Source organism: Phalaenopsis equestris, unplaced genomic scaffold (genome assembly GCF_001263595.1).
Source record: "Phalaenopsis equestris unplaced genomic scaffold, ASM126359v1 Scaffold001077, whole genome shotgun sequence".
In the NCBI taxonomy this organism is placed as follows: Eukaryota; Viridiplantae; Streptophyta; class Magnoliopsida; order Asparagales; family Orchidaceae; genus Phalaenopsis; species Phalaenopsis equestris.
The window spans coordinates 71574-94829 of NW_018165516.1; the positions used below are offsets into that span (position 1 = coordinate 71574).

The window sequence follows — 23256 nt, forward strand, 5'->3', positions numbered from 1 at the left end:
CTGAGTTGCCACAAGAATCCTTTCAAAAAGCATCCAAATACGTTGTATTTCGGCCCATAACCGCCAAAAGTCGGTCCATAGTCGTCATGAGCGCCGTCAACGGGCTCGAGGGCGTCATCGACGAGATTTTCTATCATTTTTCGGTCTTCTTAGGTAAATCTCGCCGTCAGCGTCATGTTGGGCGCCGTCGGCAAGCAGACTGCGCAGCTCCCCCGTTTCAAGCTCCACCGTTTCACCCTGTTTGGCTCCGTTTTAGCTTTGTTTTGCCTCATTTCAATTGTGTTGTATTCCTAACAGATAGCCGTACAAAATAAGCATGAAAAGAAAACCTTCTTTTAAAGTGTAATCTCATTCAAAAATATGCAAGAAGTGTAAAAGATATTAAGCATTGAAAGACTTATTGAAAGGTGACAGGGCAAAATTTCATTTCTTGCTCGTTTTTGCTCCAAATTGCACCGTTTTTATTTTTTTTTTCTCGAAAAGTCCATTTCTTATACAAAAAACCAAAAACATACAAAATCCTTTCCTCTAAAGAGTAATATCATTAAAATTACATGCAAAATCCTTTCCTCTAAAGAGTAATATCATTAAAATTAAGCATAAAATGTATATGGAAAATCAAGCATTTTTTAGGTGTGTCAGAAATATATACTACTGAGTGAAGAATTGGAGATTTAAGGGTGACAGACAAAAATCCCCAATTTGGTCTTAGTGTTTAAGAACTAAAGCAAGATTTAGCTTTTAGGGAAAGGGAAGTGGGAGCTCTAGAGTGAGAGTCAGTATCCTCCCAACCCAACGACGAATTTAGAGACTAAACCTAAGATTAACCAACGATTATCTATAACACTTGACTAAGGGTAGAGAATTAAAATTGCTCCTATTTGGCACAATACAAATTCATACCATTCGTCTCTCTGATTTAACAAAAAACACATTGTAGTGGAAAATATATTTTCTCATATTTGATAACTTCATCACCGAAACATAGTTTGGTAGTTATAGTTTAACTTTACTGTACAGCGAAATATAGTTTGGTAGTTATAGTTTAACTTTACTGTACAGTCTTGCTAGAAGTTGATAATTTAGCTTTGATAGCACCTTAAACATTCAAAATTAGTGTAGTAAATTTTCTTTATTATTGTGCATTTCCTAATTCAAATTACGATTTCAAATTTAAACCTTCCTCGTGGGATCAATATTCAGGGCTTAAACAGAAAGTTTTGTATTACTTGTATACTTGCGTAGAATCCCAACATAAATTGCTTAAATTTCTAATTCATAGTTCTTATTCATAAAATACGAACCAAGTTTTTGGCATTGCAGCAGAGTCAACTTTATTAATTTTACACAACTATAATATCCGGGATCAAGTTCTTTGGCATCAATGCAGATCAACCTCTTCTCTGTAATCTGGTGCCTCTGGTGCCAGTTTGCTGAAAATTTGCATTTTGACTCCAAATTTCTTCCTTTTTGCTCATTTTTGCTTCAAATGCTTAAAATTAATATACCTGCAACAAAACATGAAAATATCTTTATTTAAAGTGTATTATCACAAAATTAAAGTGTATTATCACAAAATTTAAGCATAAAATGTATACATAAAATTACACATTTTTTTGGTGTATCAAAAGTCTAAGAGAGCTAATTAAGCATTCTTGATAAATAATCAAACACCAAAATGAATATAGTTGGGGATAGAAGGTCATCTTGTTTGATACCTATAGAGGAATGAAAGTAACCATGGTTGTGCCCATTAATTAACAAGGAGTGAGATTTATGATTGAGCCATCTCATAATTAAAGTGGTGAAAGTAGTAGATAAACCTCTTGCCTTCAAAGCCTCCTCTACGAAAGCCCAATGAATGGTGTCATAGGCATTTTTTATTTCAAGTTTGAAAATAACATTCCTTCATCTGCAACTTATGTTTAGATCAAGTAACATTTTTTGAGCCAGCATCACATTATCCATAATGTTTCTTCCTCTAATGAAGGCTGTTTGATTTTGGCTGATCAGATGGTTAGATGAGGTTGGAGTTTGAAAACAAACCACTTTACTGATAATCTTTGTAATCACATTTATTAGGTTGATTGGTCTGAAATGGGCCCAACTTTTGTAGGTGTTTTCTTTGGGAATAAGTGTAATGGTGGGAGAAGTGAAGTATCTTGAAGGATTTACCCCTTAAAGAAGTCTTGAATAGCCTCTATGATTTCTGGTTTTACAATATGCCAAGCTTTTTTATAAAAGTCAGCATAATAGTCATCTAAGTTAGTTACCTTATTGCTGTTAATAGAGTCTAAAGCTGCTTTGATTTCTTCTTCTAAAAAAATACTCGTTAGATTCAAACTGCTTGTGTATTCTTTTTTAGGAGAGAACAAAATATCATTGATAGGCCTTCTAACAACAGAAGGTTGAGTGAGTAGAGTTTGGAAATGATCAATGGCACTAGAAGCAATTCTCTCACGTGTGTTCAGTCAATTTCTAGTAATATTCTTGATCTGATGGATAGTGTTACATTTCCTTCTGTAATTTATACAGGCCTAGAAATATTTAGAATTTTTGTCCTCCTCATAGAATTTAGTCTTGGAAGCTTTCTGTAATAAAATTTGTTCTAGTTGGTTGATAATAGTGAGAAGACTTTCATTAGCTGAGAAAAAATCCACTTATAATGCAGTATTGTTTGCAAACTATTGTTCTAGATTTCTAACCAGATCTTCAACATCTTTCACGTTAGTATGCAGATTGCCAAAAAAAGCCCAGTTGCATTGTTTTAGGTGTTTACCCAACTTCTTCTGTAGCACCCAAATTTTGATCCAAGGATTGACATTCTGGTAGCTCTTCCAAATACTTTCAACTTGGGTAAAAAAATTTGGATGCAAGACCCAAACATTAAAATATCTAAAAGGGGATTTAGCTTGAGATTGAGAACCTTTAATGGATATGATGAGAGGTCTATGGACTGATCCAGCCATAGATAGATGTAATACAGAGGTATGTAGGAAATCTGAAAGTCAAACTATATTAACCAACATTCTGTCTAATCTCTCCCATAAATTACCTCTTCTCCATGTGAGCTTAGGACCAGAAAATCCCAAATCATGTAACCCAGCCTAATGTATATTGTCATTAAACCAGTTCATTTGGTTAAGTTCAGGAGTTTTTACCTCTTCTCCATGTGAGCTTAGGACCAAAAAATCCCAAATCATGTAACCCGGCCTAATGTATATTATCATTAAACCAGTTCATTTGGTTAAGTTCAGGAGTTCTCCCACCTATTTTCTCCCAAGAGAAAGCCAGACAATTGAAATTCCCCCAACTAACCATTTGGAGGATATTATCGGGTTGATCAAATGCAACTCTTGCTAGAGTTCTTTCCTAGCAAAAATAGAGCAACCTGCATAAATAAAAGTGGCTTAGCCAGAGTGACCAACCATGGTAAAAGAAAAATGGATAAATTGAGGGTGATCCACAAGAATTTTTCAGTTGACCTTCTGTCTAAAAAGTAACCAAATTTTGTTGTTGAAGTTAGAGAAGAATTGGAAACCAAGAAACATGTTGTTGATTCTTTTTGGATGTTTAGTGACCATGGGTTCAAGGATAGCTATACACCAAAATTTATACATCCTATTAAGATGAAAGAGTCTATTAAGGGACTTAGGATGAGTCAATCCCCTAACATACCAAAGGATACGATTAATCATAATTTTTCTTACCCCTTCTCCTAGTTAACCAAAGGATATAATTAATCATAATTTTTCTTACCCCTTCTCCTAGTTATAGAGAGGGAATCAAGCAACACATTAACTGAGCTGCCACCTGCCATAACATCTTCATGCATACTTTTTGATTCTTGAAACCCCTTTTTCTTCTTCTTAGCTTTATGAATTTTATATTCCTCTTCTATATCACCATTCAATTGATGTAAGATGGTATCATCAAAGAAGCCCCTGGTAGGATTCACATTGTCACCCAAAGGGGTTGTAGGTTTATCAGCATTTATGATATCCATGTTAAGCCTGTGCTTAACTGTCTCCACTATATCTAGGTTGGCCACCTAATTATTACTAGCTTATTTGTTGTTCATTACGTTGTAGGTGGAAATGGTTGGATCTAGAGTGGTGTGATTTTGGGGATTAACATTTGGCACCTCAGGAGGCAAAAAAGCATTCAAAATCTGGTCTTCATTGGCGTTCATCCAGGGGGGTCGTTAGCCAGAAAAGTTCTAGGTTAGATGGAGGAGGCCCTTGCTTATTCTACAAAATGTTTTCTGAGATACGGATGAAGCCTAAAGCACCTCCCATCTGTATTTCCAAATATTTTGCAATTATGACAATAGTAAGGCCTTTGTTCTACAACATTTTTTTGTCAATACCCATTATGTACTATACCCAGCCAAATTTCCTCCACATCAGGTAGTGCGATATCCCATTCAACTAAAATTATGGCCACTAAATGGCTGGACATATTAAAATTAGGGGCATCTAGTTTCAGTGGTCTCCTCAGAGCTTTTCCAATAGAGTAAAGCACCTGGTGAGTTAAGAAGTGTAATTTTTATCCAGGAAGCTTAAAACAGATTGGGACTATAGGTGGTTCTTGATTAGAATCAAAATTAGGGGTCCACTTTAATAATTTCATAGTCACTCCATCTAGATGCAGAATTTGTTTGGAAAATAACCTTGCATAGTCCTCCTCTCTTGTCAAATGAATCATTATATTTCTACCATTCACTAGTCCAACCTTCCAAGCACCCAAGAGTTTCAAATCATCAAAATATTTCTGATGGTCTCCATCTTAGGGTGGCTAAACTAAAATTTCCAAATCAAATTGAATTTGCAAGAATCAAAGAGGGTTTGAATTTTGGTTTCAAAGAAGAAGACATCTAGCTTCCCTCCTTTTTCCCCCATTTAACAAAAGGATAGTCTCCTCTACCTTCAGCAACTTAATGGTAACATTGTGGGAAGACCAAGTTGTCAAAGTTCTTAATGGTATCAAAACCTTTACCCACCAAATCAGTAAAAGTAGCTTTATACCATTGTATGTTAATTTCTAGATCAATAGGGGTAGTAGTGGCCATCGAAAACTACAATTCAGATGTTTCCACCCCAACCGAAGAGCAGAAGCCACAAACGACAATGGAACATTAACCTCTGTCTGAAAAGAAAAACACTCGGGAAAGAGAGAATGAGCACCCAACAACATTAATGGAATCCAAAGAGCAACAACCAAAGACAAGGAGACGGGAAGGGAGAGGCGACACCAAAAGCAGCCTTCAAGGATAACCAGTTCATGGCCATCCTGGGAGGAGCCCTAGCAGAGAAATCACTCTAGCCACCATTTTGCCTATATATATGTATATATATATATATTTATATAAAGAGAATTTGAGAGGCAATTTTGTTACTCACAATGAAAAGTAAGAAATTTAGGTGATAGGCTCCCTCTAAAAAACTTAAAATATCCAGTACACACCCCTAGGGTCCCAAAAGCAACACACTCAAAAAACTCCTCCAAAAGATTACATGTATACCCAAAAAGAAATATCTCCAAAAAAGTTTTAGTATGAATACAATCAAATTAAATTACTATGTGTTCTAACAAATAGTAAAGAGAACTCCAAGCAAATCAAAAATGTGTGTCATCCTAGTTCCTGTAACAATCAGCCAACTCCCCATTAAGCTAGCAACATCCTCAAAGCAAATCAAAAATGTGTGTCATCATAGTTCCTGTATCGATCAGCCAACTCCCCATTAAGCTAGCAACATCCTCAACAAATCCTAATTGGGCTCCAATAGCTTTAACAACAAATGAAGACAAATACAGACCAAAGAACAAAACAAATATATGAATAAATATCCCTACATATAGGATATAAAAAGTTTTAGTATGTGTTAACTGTAAGGAACATCCAAAAATTATAAAATTTTTCTTCTCTGAATTGAGTAACAACACTCAACAGCTTCAACATATAATCTTGGCACATTAAGTAAAAAGAAATGCATAGAGGTTGATTGCAAACAATAACCCATGATATATACAATACTGCATTGGCAACTTCAACAAAATTCAACAAGATATAGTACCATTTTGTCAGAATATACCTCTATCCAGCATGCACACTTCCTCACTAGCCAATGTTGTAGTTGATATTACAGAAGAGATAAAATTTAGAAGTAATTGTAGATAACAATTAAGGATAAAACATTTACTGCTTTGGGATATAATTCTTAACAACACCAAAAGAAATAGTCATAGGGGCAGTAGGACATTTAAAAGCAGTAGAGAGTAATCATAGTGGAAAATTGATGATGTTCTGTTTAAATCAAATTTATCTTCATATTTGAGTGTTGTAGTGGATACGGTGTGTAGTAGCATCCAACATGTTTGCTTCTTAACCAGCTTCCATAGAGTAATTGCCAACATTCAGTGATTTTTCAAATTCAGTTGTAATGTTCCTATAGACTTATTCATTCAAACTAGAGAGGCTCATAACACAGCAAAATCATCCCCAGTATGTAACATAAAAATATTAGGAATACTAACAATTAAGCAACCACCAAACAATACAAATCATACACCGAGTCGAGTAGTTACCAAAAAGGCAGATATCTTTTGCAAAGTTTCCTATAAATAATAAAGTTATTACATTGGCCTATTTCATCTCACATATGAGATTGGCAATAGGCCTCCTGTTAATAATTTCAGCAGGTGCCCCTTGGGAATTTTCCCCATAAGAATCTCATAATTACATGCACCATTTTTGGCCAGGAAATGGGCAGATTTATTCCCCTCCTTGAAAATGAACTTTCATACAATGTTAAGCTGCAATTTGAGATCATTAATTTTTCTTATGTGATGCATTATTTCCCAAGGAGGTTCCCTTTTGCACTTAATTATGTCCACTAAAGAAGCGGAATCCACCTCCACTAGTAAATTACTCAATTTAAACCAAACTGCTAGTTGTACTTCCATGCAAACTACCATAGTTTCAGTCTCAAGTGGAGTATCAGCCAAACAAGAAGAAGAGAATAACAATATGCAGTTTCCCTTACAATTTCTAAGAAACCACCTATTCCTATAGCTCTATTATTCCAACTCCCATCTGCATATTTTAATCCAGTCAAGGGTGGAGGCAGCCATCTCACTAGAGTGATGAGTTGTTGATTTTGACTCCCTTCCTAATTAATGTGATTATCATTAACATTATAATAATTTAGACCGGAAAATAAATCTTTTTTATGTTTTCCCAAGGTGAACAACATATTGATGTAAGCTAGGAAAGTTGCATAGATAATTAGATAATTTTATTGTTCACACGTTTCTCATGGTGCTTAATGTCATTCCTAGCACACCAAATGAATCAACATATAATGTATGGCCATATTTTGAAGAAGTGCTATTTTAATAAGTCAGAGTTCCAAATTTTATAGCATTCAAAAAAATCCATTCAATGTAAAGGGACAGAAACATTAAGAATGTTCCCAACAACACTACACACTTCAAAGGAGACTTAACAGGAGCAAAAAATATGGCCTAAAGTTTCTTCCTCCTTTTACATAAGGGACATTGAGATGGAAGTCTTAATCTATAAAGCTTAAGAATATCATCACAAGGAACCAATTTGTAGTGTAATCTCCATGCAAAAAATGACATTGAAGTAGAAAAAGCCAAGCTCTAGATTCTTTCACCACAACCATTTTTTTGGAAAATGATGTAGCTGGCAGTATAAAGCTTTAACAATTAATTTCTCTATGGGTAGTTTAGGTTTAGGGTTATCTTTTTTTGTAGTATTAATTGGGATTTTAGAGATATAAGAAACATCAGCTTCTCCCAAACCTCCCCAAGAAGGTTTAAATTCCACTTGCCATCCTTCCAAGCATCAGAAACTAGCAAATTTTTATAACCCTCTTCCCTCACCACCTCTAACTCCTCTCTAGTCCAACAATCCCATAGAGGGAAATATTCCCAACATCCAAATCCAAGAAAATATATTGTTGTGCCCAATCACTCACTTTAAGTAATGTTTTCCACACCCTTGAATCACCAATCTTCCATATAGCCATGGAAAGTTTGATGTTTGCACAATGTCTACATTGCATGAACCTAGCACATAAAGAGTCTCCTTTTATAAAATTTAGCAAAAATTTAAAGTAAGATAATTCAACAATATAGTGGAGTTGCTTCAGCCCCAAGTCTCCAACACTTAAAGGTATACTCACTACCTTCCAAGCTGCCCATTTTATGTTTGAATAATTACCAACTCACAAAAACTTATTAAAACAAGTTTCAAGCCTCCTTTGAATACTACTTTTCATCTTAAATACTTGCACTACATATAAAGGTATAGTGGTAGGAATAATTTTGAGTAATGTGATTCTTCCTTGAAAGGAATGAGCATGGTTCCTTCAATCCAAAATTTTTTTCTGAATTTTTTCCACCATCTCATCCATATGAGTTTGTTTTCTTTTTCCTTTAAACAGATTCACACCTATATATTTTAATGGAAGTTCAATAAAAGAAAAGACAAAGAAGTTTGTAGCCCAGATTGCAATGCATTCTTCACTCTTTTCCCAAAGTACATATTTCAATTTTTCATGCATTAAAGAAAAGAACCACATCATCTGCATAAGCCAAGTGGCTCACCATATCCTTAGATTTATGTGCATAATGCACATTAGGAAATTCCTTATGTAGTTTTTTCACTTTCCTAGAGAAATAATCAAATGCTAAAATGAAAATAGTTTGGGAGAAGAAGTCTTCCTGTTTGATGCCTCTGGTAGCCAAGAAGAAGCTAAAAGAATTACCATTCAATAATATAGTATATTTATTGCATGTCAATCATCTCTCAATCAAATCACAAAACTACTTTCTGAACCTCTTAGCCTTCAAAATATTGAGTATAAATTCCTAACTTATAGTGTCATTGGATTTTTAATATCTAGTTTAAGCAGCATATTTCCCCTTCTGCACTTTTTATCAAGATCATAGAGCAATTCATGTGCTAACATGATATTATCTGTAATGCCTTTGTCCTTAATGAATGCTGACTTTTTTGGGACAATGCTCTATTTATCAAGGTATTTAAATGAGATTGGATTTTCTTCACTATAATTTTACTGATTACCTTAGAGATAATTGATGTTAAAGATGTTGGTCTGAATAGCTCTCATGATGCTTTATTAGATGATTTAGGAATTAAGATAGTTGTTGAAGTAGAGATGAAATGGCCAGGGTCTTCACCCCTAAAATAACTCTAGATTGCCTCCATGAATGCTTTATTTATTATATCACAGCATCTTATATAGAAGTCAAAAGTAAACCTATCAGACCTGACAGCCTTATTGCAATTAATATCAATAATAGCTTCATAGATTTCCTCCTTACTAGGAACCCCACATAGATCCAGGTCTTGTGTGTAGTGTTTCTCCTAAAGAAACAATGCATCCTCAACCTTCTCCACTTCCCCTCTAGATTCAAAAAATTTAGAAAAAAATTTGACAACACTTGTACCCAAATCTTGGTTCCCTATGATCCACTTGCCTTTTTCCTCTTTAACCCTTATGATGGTGTTATTGTTCCTCTTCTGTTTGATACATGCATGAAAGTACTTGGTGTTTTTGTCACCCTTAGTAAAATGAATGCCACCAGCCTTTTGTTGTAAGAAAGACTCCTCCATGGATATATCTTCCAACAAATCTTTATGAGCATCCTATAATTCTAAGACCAATTTCTGATTAGCATCATCTCTATCTTCCAATTCTCTCTCTGTCCATCTGCTTTGGTCACTCTAGTGTGAACATCTCAAAAAACATTACAGTTCCATGATCTCAATGCAACAACCACTTTTTTTATCTAATCTCCACAAAATGTACCAAGCACAATCGACCTCTTCTGTTAAGTTAGGTGTCTACCTTTATTTTGCAATATTCTGCATTGTATAATTGCTTTTAAAGTGTAGAATGTACTTCTATGAATAGTTCTGTTGTAAACAACATTACAATATAGAGAAAAAATAATCATTTGACCAGAAACAACTACAAAATAGTTTTTTTTCAAACTGTAAAAAATAAACAGATAGTCAGCTTATCCGCAACAACTTTTGCGCAGTAACTTCTTGTGGCAGCTGCTATGCAACCGCTTATTATTAAGCTGCAACTGCTTCAAACAGACCCTGAGTCTAATGACTAACCCTAAGTTATTTTAATATGACTTAATTTGATTGATAGCTCATCCAAAATAAACTTTGATGATTTCAAGTTTATTATTATTATCTTTTTTCAGGAGAGTTGAGCTCAATGATAGAAAACTAGTCATTGAATGTAATATGAAATAATAAATAAAATTTATATTCCTCTTCCTTAATGTATATGCAATATTTTTGAAATTATTATGAATAAAAAATATTCTATAATACAGTACAATATGAATAATTAATTGAAATAAAATTAATTAACAATAAAATAAAATATATCAACTTTATTTTAAAAAAAAAACTAATAAAAAAATTAGAAAAATTTTAAAAAGGAGAACTTAATAACTTAATTTGAAATAAATTAATGTGTCAAATCTCAAATTTTTTTAAATTAATTTTATTTTGTTAATATATAATTTTTTTATCGAAATGATAAAAATTTAATAAATAATTTTTTTCACAAATTATTATTAGCTGTTAATATATATATATATATATATATATATATATTAATTTTGATTCTCCTTTTGATCCCCATCTTAAAATTCGGGCTTTCCACAAAAATTTCCATATACAAAATTTTATCTAACGTTTCGCGCCGCTTCAACTTCGCTGCCAATATATAGGGTTGGGGAGCACCGGGCAGCAGTACCCAGAGATACAGAGAGAGAGAGAGAGCCCTTCTAGAATGTGCGGAAGGGTTCGCTGCACTCTGAACGCAGCACAGGTGGGGAGGGCCTGCGGGCTACAGGACGGCGATGCCGATTCCGTCCGCACCGTTGATATGGACTGGTAACTCCACGACCTATCCATTAATTCCTCTCTCTCTCAAGTCCATATCCAAATCCATCAATGCTTCGAAATCAATGACAATGCATTACCACTTTCCTTCCATGCAGTTTCCGCTCTTCTTACAACGTTTCTCCGGGCACTTACTTACCAGTGTTCACGGTGCGCAGCGACGCCGCCCTGGGATTGCAGGCTGCTAATCCCTGCGGTGTCGTCCACTGCATGAAGTGGGGGCTTGTCCCGAGCTTCACAAAGAAAGCAGACAAGCCAGACCACTACAGGATGGTAACTAACTTCTCTTCTTCCTTCAGTTTTTGTCCTAGCAGTTTTTAAAAAGTTAATTTTTTTTGATGTTTTCTTAAATGAATCGTTGATCGAGGGATTTTCACTCATCACTTATTTTTGTATTTACATTTCTATGCATGAATAAGTTTTTCTCCCGTTCTGTTCACTTTTTAAGTCCATGCTCGTACATGCAAATTGCCTTCTTTGGGAGGTTTTTTCTTTTAAATAAAAATGTTAGAAGAGTTTTGACATGACTGCAGTTCAATGCTAGATCCGAGTCTGTTAAAGAGAAGGCTTCTTTTAGGCGTCTCATTCCACATAATCGGTGCCTCGTGGCAGTAGAAGGGTACCATTTTTGTTTTTTGCTTTTCTTTATAAACAATTAAGTCTAATGTCATAGTTATGAAATATTTAATGTTTTCAATTCTGTTGGTTTTGTACTAATTCCAAAATCTTTTTTATATTTTGGTTTTGCTTGTTTTATGGACTTTTGGCCAAAAGCTGTATTTTAAAGGGAATGACTTTTATTTGAAGCTCAATGGTTTTGAAGGAAATATTGCTAAAAATTTTGATTAGCTGTTTACATTTTACTGACATTATATATCCGAGGCATATCCAAATTTCATGTGTTGTAATGATAAATTTTAGTATATTAATTTTCTGAAGAATGTCTGCAGAGTTTGAACTTTAATGAAAAAGTGGGCTCCTTTGGGACTAAAAAAGGCAGAACCTTGCATGCAGCAAAGTAGAATTCACTAAATAGACTATTTTGATGGAATAAACGAAGAGCCCTTGCTTGAATCTGGAAACCTGCAGTGCAATGTCTTCTAGAACTCATATTTTTAAGTAACGTGCATCCATTAGGTTTATCTTGACACCAACAAAAGGGTCCTTGTGCTATTGAATATTATATTGGGAGAGAGGTTAGCTGTAGATGACCGTAAGGGGTCAAAAGCAGCCACAGAGTACCAAAATGGGGGAGAGACAAACATTGGGCAAAACGTATGGGTGAAGGAGAGAAAAATCATCATATAGAAGGATAGAACCAGTAATGCTCCAATTCTTTTATTCAAACCTTAGTTTAGCCTTGAAAATGCTACATATTTGTGAGTGAATCCATTAAGAAGATTAAGAAATTCATGTAAAATTTTTGGTTAGGTGGAGAGTGGAAAATTTTTACTGGCATGGTTAGGCTTGAGAGAAAACCAAACCATTTGTTTGAAGATGAACCAAGGGTGAGGAAAACACTGAAGTAGCACAGTTCTAGAGTGCTTGAAACCTTAGCAAGCTGATTGGAGGCAATGCTAATTACTAGCAAGAGGATACAATGCATGTTAAATAATAGAAGAGAAAGCGTTAGGCTTTAGGCCTAATTGAAGCCGGGGAGTTAATTAAGAGGAATTTTGATTTTTTATTTTATATATATATATATATATATGTATATATAATGCAAGTTGTCGTCTCCTGGTCTCTTTCTCTATCTCCTCTATTTCATCTGATTCAAGAAGCAAACGACATGTATTCAAAGTCGAGAAGCAAACTCTATTTCATCTGATTCAAGAAGCAAACGACATGTATTCAAAGTCGAGAAGCAAACGACATGTATTCAAAGGCTCACAAGGCCGATAACTTAAACTTTGGGGCGTTCAAACTATGAATTATGCAATGAAGAGAAAGCGTATGCTTTTTGACGATTTCATTTTAAGAGTCGAACATCTCATTCGAATCAGATGAAATAGAGGAGATAGAGAGCGAGAACAGGAGACAAAAAAAGAAGACGACAATGCGTGACATCACATTCGAGTGAGAGAAGGGAAGTTGATTTCTCGAAATCGAAGGAGGAACTTTAGTTGTGTGCGTGCATGAGAATTATTGCTCATGCTTGAGAAGGAAGCGTAAGTGACATAATCTAAGAGTGTTTTGTGTGACGAAAGAAGAAGAGGTAGAAGTGATGACGACACAAACCTTGGCCATGTAAGAGATGAAGCCAAGGAGAAGGAATGATTGAGCCGTTGCATGCAGGAGTTTCTATCGAGCGAGCGTCTCATGCAAGGAACAGAGAAGCCAAAGCCTCAATGTTACTGGCCGTCTCACATGCAAGCTATGTGGACAAGTGCAAGCTATGTGGACAAGAGAGGAAGAAGATCAAATTGAGCATTCTTGTACGGCTTCAGGCAGAATATGAGAGTAGGATCGTGTGTCTTGTGTACTGAAGAAGAAACTTTGTATGCAGTGTAGTTGAGCCGAGCTTTATTAAGGAGGTAAGGGTTTATTAAGTTTATTTTAGAATTTAAGTTATATAATTGAAATTTTACTTAAATATTCATATGAAATTATGCTAATTGAAATTAGGGATTAAATAAATTTTGATTCGAAGGAGTAGGGCTTGGGATCGTAGATTTTCGCTAGGATGAGAAAAATGTAATGAATATAATTGATATTATTATTTATGCAAGTTATTTTGAATTATTAAATTAACGTTAATTGAGATTGATAAAGTGAATAGTAAGTTTTATTAATGAATGTCATCAGATTTTTGGAAGATTGATAGGAGTAAAAAGATGAAAGACTTGAAGTGATTAATCATGTTTCTGAATTATAGCGGTGTTTTTAATTCTAAATATATTTTTTATTTCGATTTTTCACACTTTATATATCATTGAGGCTTAGCTTGCAATTGACTTTTCATATTGTTCTGTATGAAGCATGCATGTTAGTATTTATTTATAAAAAGCTGCATTACAATTTTCTTAAGATGTCACATTATCACAGGACATGTAAATTTTAGTATAAGTGCATATATCAATTTATTTCATGACTTATAGATTTAGTAAAAGTGCATTTATTCATTAGTAGATAAATATAGAATGTCTCATAGAGAAGAATGTATATTATGAATATTAAAACAATGTATATATGAATATTTGTATGTGCATGCTAAGAGGAGTTACACCTCAGTTCTAAAATACGCTAAACCTTTGTAACATTGAGCATGATGAAATAAATTGAACATGTTTTATATTATCAAAAGAAATATTTTATGCAAATATTAACATGAATAAAGAAGAAAATATAATTTTATTTTCTAATTGAAAGCCCACTGATACACCGATAGAAAGACAGAAACCTGATAGAATCAAAATTGAAATGACAATAGGGAATGAAAACCCAACCTCAAAAAGGAAAGTACAACTAAAACAAATATTGAAAAGCATTAAAAACAAGAAATCTTAAACAAAAAATTATGCTTTCGTGGAGACGATTATACTAGTGGCTGAATGAAACTTGCTGTTCAAAAATATCAACTAGTTTGACAAACAAACTTAGTAAATAATAACTTTGTATTAAACATAAATGACAAGAAAAATGTTGAAGTATGAATAACAAAGAGAGGCAATTATGCACATATAACATCATAAAATCATAGGAGCATTGAAACATACATATGCTCAATTATGATTATGTAATTACTTCCAATCTAAAAAATCATATGTTTTAATAATCACTCTAAAATCAAAAAAGTTAATACCAATCCAAGGAAACATTATAATTTTTTTGTAAAGTCTTCACTCTAAAAGTTTGTCAGCCCCGCTAGTTGATCCCTGACACAATGTGTGCGTTCTTAGTGTGTAATTATTTCAATTTCAATCTCAAAAGACAAACCCAAAAGCTTGGGCTCTAATAACGTACACGAGGAGAAGCCCAAAAGCTTGGGCTCTAATAACGTACACGAGGAGAATTTCTAAGAGTTTTGAGTGGAAGTTTGAAGAATATTGGGAGAGTCATATTAGCGCTAAGAAGCTAGGTTTTGGGGCATATTTTACTTGACTGCAGTTGTTTTTCTTTCTCATGGTGTTCCTAGTGGCGTCTAGGATTTGTGGAGAGACGACTTACTCTCAAATAGTAGATCATCATTATATCTTTTTTGTTTTCCTTGGTTTTGGTAAAAGTAACCCTCATTTGATTTCTCTACCCTCTAATGCAATCTTTTCGATGTTTGTTCGTTGTTTTTAGTTTTGAATTGTATCAGAGCACTCTCAGGATGAGTGACCTTCTTGGAAGTTAAACTTCTGGGGCAAAACTGTTAGGCTATTAGGCAAAAGCGGACAATATCTCGGTGGGTGAGAGTAAAGGCTGTTATAAATAGAATCAGAGCATTACACCAACCTGAAGGTGGGGACTGAGTGCTATACAAAATAAAATGCTACACCATGGGAGCCACCTGTTGAACTAATTTTTGGATAAAGTGCTACATGTTGGAGCCTTCTCTTGAATATATAGAGGTCATCTCTAGAATCCTATGAGAATTCTCTTGAATATATAGAGGTCATCTCTAGAATCCTATCTGCCTGGTGGATGATATTGGTTTTGGGACACTGACAAGGACGTCAATTACTTAAGTAGAGAAGTTTTTGAAGCCCCTTGCATCACCTCTCATGTAGACCCCTTTATAGTGAACGTAGGTTGTAAAAGAGGTGGGCTGAATATAATTTCAATACTCACTCTTGTAGGGATTTATCATAAGGTGGGAGTTATATTCACACATAAATTCACCTGAAATGATGCATAACATAATTTTTACAACATGTTCAAACAGTTCTTAAGCAGAAGCAATCCAAAATATATTCTTAAAATAAAATTTACAGAGCATCTAAAACCCATAACAGAAATTATAAAATTTATTTTGTGACTTTTATATAGCAAAATAAATATCCAAATTAAACTAACCCCTAATCAGCCTCAACTTTTTCTTGACTTTTCCTGCAAAAATAGTTATAATCTTCTAATGTGTTACTAGACTCAGCAAGATAAACAAATTTAATACAAAATTCAATTACTGAAGGAAAGTACACAGGTGTAGTAATCATTAACATACCAAATTATAAAAGTGAACAATTGCGATTCTTAAATATTACAATTAAGACATGCCAAAATATTTGTCAGAATTAACAGTTAATTTCAGAAGATATTAGAGACAAATTTTTCTTTAACTTAAACAAATCGTATAATATGGTATCGAATTTTAGCTTTAGAATATGTCGTGTACAATAACTATACTTTTGGCCATCATAACTTGACTACGAAAGCTAAATTATCCAGTTCAATAGCACCCATGTGAAATCCAGAATTATCAATATTGAATTGTCTTAAGGACCCCTTTGCATATATAGGAGATCCTTTTGCTTCATTAAAGATCATTGTGCCCTAACGTATGCAGGTAACATAAATATATTTCTGCCATATGTTTTCTATAAATGGCATATCTTAAGCTTCATGTATATGCATAATTAATCATCTTGATAAACATGAAATATCTGTTCAAATATATTCAATAATTGCATATGTGAATAAGTAATGTATTGTACCAGATGCTTTCTTTTAACAATATTGTCAATTAATAGAACTTTTTTATAATAAAAATACCCTTGTAAGTCTATATCCACCAAACTTCTACGTAGTTCTTTATTCATGAACAGGAAACTATAATCATGCATCTCACAATAGAAATATTTTATGCTGTGCATTTTAATTATTAATCTATTATAAATATAATTATACGTGCAAAAGATTTAAAATTCATTTTCTGTATTATAATTTGTGAATCTTGCCGCCTTGATGATTTATTTCGTTGAATAGGCTTTCATGAAATATTTTCTCTTGTAAACAAGTACAAAATAACCATTCATAAAAGCATAAAACCTACAATCCCGAATTAAAATTAATTTACAAGAAAATATTAAAAATATTCAAACTTAGAAATAAACCTAGTATCTTACCTTCCCCACTTCTCTTTCTTTCTTTCTTTTCCTCTTTTTCTTCTTTTCTTTTATTCTTCACTGTTTCCTCTTAAATGTTTTGTTCCAACCAGACTCACGGATTGAATGTTACGAGAATAGATGGTAAATGCTCATGAAATATATTTCTTATATTATCGTTTGCTACTATGCCTCTCCCAGAGACTCACGGATTGAATGTTACGAGAATAGATGGCTCATGAAATATATTTCTTATATTATCGTTTGCTATACTATAATTGTAATACCCGGTTTTTCCCCTTTTATTGAATTCAGCAGAAAATTTTGGCACTTGTAAAATATACCCCAAATTTTGGCATTTGTACAATAACAATACATGCATATGGTCTACAAAAAATAAAAATATTACTATAATATAAGAATATGAGCACTCACTTCTTTCAAATGATTTTACTTGCTTTTAAGTTTTGCAATCTCTTCTGCAATAGAAAACGTTTCATCAATTATAAAGTTTTATTATTGGTAAATTAACTAAATGATTTATCATTTTTTCTAATTGAATTATCTTTAATTTACAATATTTTATGAAATTTGACATATATATATATATATTTTTTGTTATATAATTAAATTATTACTACAAGTTAATACCTTTATTTGACATAAAATAAGTAAAATAACTCAATTATTTAAATCTATTGATTAATTAAAATTTTTACTTGAATCAATTATTTAAATCTATTGACTATTTCTCCCTTACATGCAGAAATAAGCCCAAAGTTCTTGTCAGTCCTCCTATCCACAATTAACATAATTCCTTGTTAACATTAAAAAAATAAATTTACTATATATATAATCTATTAATTTTTTTTTGAATTTTAATATGGGATTTTCTAAATCCAAGTAGGGTCACAGTAGTATTTGGGTCATTATTGACGGACTAACAAAATTAACTCATTTCTTGTTAATCAGACAGACAAATTCAACTGAAATGTTGATCATATTATATGCAAAAGAAATTATCATATTGAATGCTGTTTCAAAATTTGTTATATCTGACAAAGATGGAAGATTTACGCTAGATTGTGGAAAGACATTCAGAAAAATTTGGGTACACATTTGCATTTTAGCACAATATTTCATTCAGAGGCTGATAGACAATTGGAAAGGATAATTCATGTATGAAAAGATTTATTGAGGCTCTATGTCATTGGCTTTGAAGGCATTTAGAAAGATCACATCTCGATGATTTAGTTCACTACAATAATAATTATCGGTCCAATATTAAAATAGCTCCCAATGAAGAACTGTATGCCATGAAATGCAGAATTGTATGCCATGAAATGCAGAACTGGGTTGAAGTGTACAATCGTCAAATATTAGGTATTGATATAGTTGATAAAATCATAGATAAAATCAAATTAATTAAAGATAGGTTGAAAACTGCTGAAGATTGACAGAAAAAATACTGTGGCCCAAGCCATATCAATAGAGTTTAAATTTGGTGATTTTTGTTTTCTTAGAAGTTAGACTTATTGATAGATTTGGTCAAGGAACATGTTGAGCCTCGGATATATTCGTCTTTTTGAAATCGTAGAAAAGATCGGTTTTGTTGCTTATATACTAACTTTGCTTATTGATATGTCAGGCATCCAAGAAGTATTTCACATTTCAATTTTGAGGAAATGAGCTTTCAATACCCACTGGTGGATTTCACACAAATATATTGATGTGAGAAAGATTTAACATCATTGAAGAGCCTGGGAGAATCTTGGAAATTGATGCTAAAATGTTGATGAACAGGTAGATTCATTATGTTTAAAATTAAAGTACATGCCAGAGAAAGAAGCTAGATGTCAATAAGAAGAAAAATGCAACAAAAATATCCTTTTTTGTTCAAGAAAACTCGTAAATTTTGAGAATGAAATTTTTATAAAGAGGAGATATTTGTAATTCTCACTTTTTCTAGTTTCACGTAATCACGTGAAAATTCTGACAATTGTAAAATACATCCTAAATTTTGCTTCTCTTGAAATTTTACCGAGGCAAATTTATAAAACTGTACATTTTGAATTGATTAATTTGATATATAACATTATGCATAAATTATAAATGTATAGAGAGATAAATTGTTGCAAGTATAATTTTAATTAACACTTAATTAATCCTAATTAATTTTATAATACCTAGAATTATTGTTTCCACCAACCTATTCAGTTGATTCTCAGTCGTGGTTCAAATGACGGAGATTCATTGCGGGGAGGAGGTAAATAATGCATAGGAAGCTCCATGAATTCCTCATTGATTCTGATTTCTCCTTGCCGCAACTCCCCTGCTTGTCTCATGTAGCAGACGTGAGCAGACGCAACCTGTAGGGACTAAAACTCATGTCTTAGGGGTTCAGAATGAAATCGGTAAGAGGATATTTCACATTTGCACAAATTGGACTATTTCTTCTTTCCCGTTTCATTTTGATATTTGTCACGATTAAGGCATTCCACATTTTGGGAACACGTGGAAATGCATTGAAGGATTAAGGGAAGAAAAAGAGGTAAGATGAATATGAAGAATCAGGAAGGGTTGGTTATGCCGAGACGCCTAATTAAGGTAAGAAAATTATTTTTATGGTTAAATCATGATATAAGCCAAGAATTCATAAAAATCCTTCAGGTTTATGAATTCCAGGTTATTTCTATTAGGCGGCGAGCTCAAAGAGGGCCTGAGAAAACTCGTCGTAGGACTGCTCAATCGTTTCAGGTGAAATAATAGTGTTAAATTATGAATAATACATTTAAGATTTGATGTACTTTTTTTGATATGTGAATGCATTTAGAATTTTTGGATATTGAATAATGCCCGCATATGACTATATGAATGCTAGTTTATGCGGACTCTGACCATTATTATGATTTTCTTATGATATTGATGTGATGAGCATATTCTGAAATATTTGCTTGTAGCTATTCTTATCATGTTATTTATGCAAACGATTATGCATTGCATATGATTGTTTATTACATGAATTGTGATTATAAGACCATGGCAAGTTTTGTGATAGATAAGCTATTATATGAATGCTTGTAAGTACAAACGAAATTTATGATAGGAATCCCTACTTCGGGTATTCAGACAGTGACGAAACATTGAGAATCTTTGGTATCTGATGGGGACAGAAAGTAGGGAATCATTTGTATAAATGAGGTTATTGATAACTACTATGTTAGAAGGGACTCAACCTTTATCAATAGTTAAGTAGTCTTCGGGTTTGGTGATAACCAAATGAAATGACATATAAAAAGGTAGTCGATACCTATACAATTACAAGTGATATGACTAAGATGACCTTATATGATTATGAAATTCTTTTGGATATGACTATGGTTGCACATGAATAGATAAAATGTATGATTGCTATAGTTATTGCTTTCTGCATTTCATGTTATTTTTTTTAGCTATAGTTATTGCTTTCTGCATTTCATGTTATTTTTTTTACATGTGAGGCAAAATCTTGACTCTTGAGTCTCCATTAGGCCAAAGTGGACAATAATTTAATGTGTGAGAGTTCGAGCTGCTACATATTTTATAGGGTCTTAGTTAGATTAATAGTGAAAAACATGATGGCAAAAAAGGAAGAACAATGTAAAACAATGAAAATGAAAATTTTACTCTGAATTCTCGATTAATTGTTAACGCAACTGATGATCATAAAGATTACTTCCTCCAAACTTTTATTATGGTTCTATTCTTCTTCTCCTGGAGGTTTGTTTTCAAGGGTTACGATTCACGCCCAAGAGATCATTTACTTGGGTGAGAACACAAGAACTCAAGGGCCCATGAAACTTTGAAGATTTAATTTCTTTCTGGATAGTTGTAAAGGACTCACATATTTCTTAAATTATTCGATTATTGACCTCCATCTTTCAAAGCTTGGGGAATGAGGTAATTAAATGTGAAGTCATTAAAAGGTGATGGATAGCTGAAAAGGACGGTGTAATGACACAATTACCATTCAACTTGTTTTTAAACATATTGGGTTAGTAAAACATGCTAAATCAACCTATTACGCAATAATATTTGAAATTTATCATGACCCTTGCCTTGAAATTACCTCACAACACGTAATAAACGGCATGAAAATTTAATGCAATATCTCACCATTTATTAACACACTCAAGCATAGTCTCATAGGTACAACACACTAAGTCCTTGGTACATGTTTCTAAAATTATTAATCACTAAAGTTGCTCCAAAATAAGTCACGCATTAGTACTTCCTATGACTCATTTTTTTTATATAACTAATTATATCGGAGTTAATCATAATATGGACAAGTGGCATCCTATCAACTATCCAGGAAAAAAAAAAGAAGAAATTCATCACCTTCTCTATTGTATAAGTGTTCCAATGATGAGTTTCTTACAAACATAAAAGCTTTACAACACTGATTGTGCCATTGGAGAACTCTTATGCATGGATTGTTCTTGGTGATGCAACCTGGAGCAAGAGGTATGAACAGTGAGGATCTCTGTGTATTTGACATGCTATTTCTTTCTATCTAGGAAGCTCATGAGACTATTTGCTGGTTATCAGTTTAATCTCATGCAGGGGCAGCTTAGAATGAGTGCAGACCTACTTGGGGTTTCTCTGATTGTGAGCAATTTTGCTATAGAGCTAATTGCTTTATGAACTAGAATCCATATATGGCTTGAAGTGAGGTTGCTCGTGGTTGTGCAATCATAAGTACTGGGCTGATGTGGCTAAAGCATTTTCATGCAGAGGGATGTTGAAATGAAGAACTGCACAAGTTTGCTTGTGGTATTGTAACCCTTTCATCACCCCGGTTTTCATTACTAACATACCAATTGTTAATGCTACCCTTTGCCAGGCAAACCTACAGCAGTACTGCTAATGAACAGATCACCGTCGTGCAATGTTATGTTTTCTATAAACAAAGTCACATATGTATTACATTTGATGAAGCTTATTCTAATCATGGAGGAGAGAGTTTTATACTCATAAAATCATTAATTGATTTTTTCTTAGGATGATTTTTTGTAAGGGTTGCAGGTTTTGTTTGTGGTTTATTTGCTATTTGAAATTTTATGGTAGTATTTACTAGTTAGCCATTATTTTAGTGTTATGTATATGACTTGATATTTTTTTAGATCTAGTAACAATGATTATATTTTTTGTAGATTCTATGAGTGGAAGAAAGATGGATCCAAAAAACAACCATACTATATACATTTTAAAGATGGAAGACCTCTCGTTTTTGCTGCGCTTTTTGATTCGTGGGAGAATATGGAAGGTTGATGTTTTCCTGTTCTCTATATCTTTTGTATCATTTTACTTTCATAAATTTTTTTCTGCGTGTTAGTGTTTGTGGTGACTCCAAAATGTGCTGCCTGAGCCATGCTTTCAATGCATTTTTTCAGGACACATCACCAGTTAAGGAACACAAATTTTTTTTTGTTGAACTTTTACCTTCGAGGGCTATATATTATATTTTGTTTTATTTAAGGTTTAAGAATGTCAATTTATATTTTTCTGTGCTGCAACATTTTAAAAGTTGAAACATTATTTACTTTGGGGTTGTTTGGGATCAATTTTTATTTTTTATTTTATGTTTTTGAAAACAAACAATAGGAAACAAACTTAAAAAACAGTATTTGCTTATTTGTTTTTTTGTGACAATACTTTTGTTTTTAAAATATTAATACTAGAAAAAACATATTTTTGTTTATTTTTAAAATACCAAAACAACCCTTCGCTTAGCCTGATGCGCCGGCTCCCGCCCATTGTCGCAGCCACCGACCTCTGCCTACTGCTGCAGTCGGCATCCGCTGATTGTCGCAGCCGTTGGCCGCTTGCCCTCGCCAGTTGTCATCGTCCACGCTCTGCAGTTTGTCGCTGGTGGTGGCCTGTCCCCGTTGTTGACCCCCGTCAGATGTTGCCCGCCACCAATCCTTGCTCGCCTTAGTTGCCCACTCCAGCGCCCTCCTCCAGCCTCCAGCTGCTGGCGGCCTCCTCCTGCTCGCTGGTCGCCCACAGCTAAATGCTCGCCAGCCGCCTGCTGCCTTTAGCCCCAAACCCCCGCCAGTCGCCACTATCATTCAGTCGCCGCATGCCGCTCGACCCCCAGTTGGCAGTCACTGCTAGCCCCCGCCAGGTGTCGCGCACCGGCACCTTCCCCTGCTGCCGCCGACAGTCAGCACCTGCCAGCTGCCGTTGCAGCCGCCC

At 33.8% G+C, this 23256-nt stretch overlaps 1 protein-coding gene across 1 annotated transcript in view; it reads left to right on the forward strand.

The window, feature by feature from the left end:
- Positions 1–10782: 10782 nt before the first annotated feature.
- The window catches only part of LOC110032977 (putative SOS response-associated peptidase YoqW), a 71425-nt gene continuing 58951 nt past the window's right edge, over positions 10783–23256 (forward strand). Inside the window, exons 1-5 of the mRNA XM_020736788.1 lie at positions 10783–10978; positions 11086–11260; positions 11521–11606; positions 22212–22324; positions 22452–22463. Coding sequence (XP_020592447.1) covers positions 10875–10978; positions 11086–11260; positions 11521–11606; positions 22212–22324; positions 22452–22463 — 490 coding nt within the window. The 5' untranslated portion in view covers positions 10783–10874. The remainder of the gene's footprint in view (positions 10979–11085; positions 11261–11520; positions 11607–22211; positions 22325–22451; positions 22464–23256) is intronic.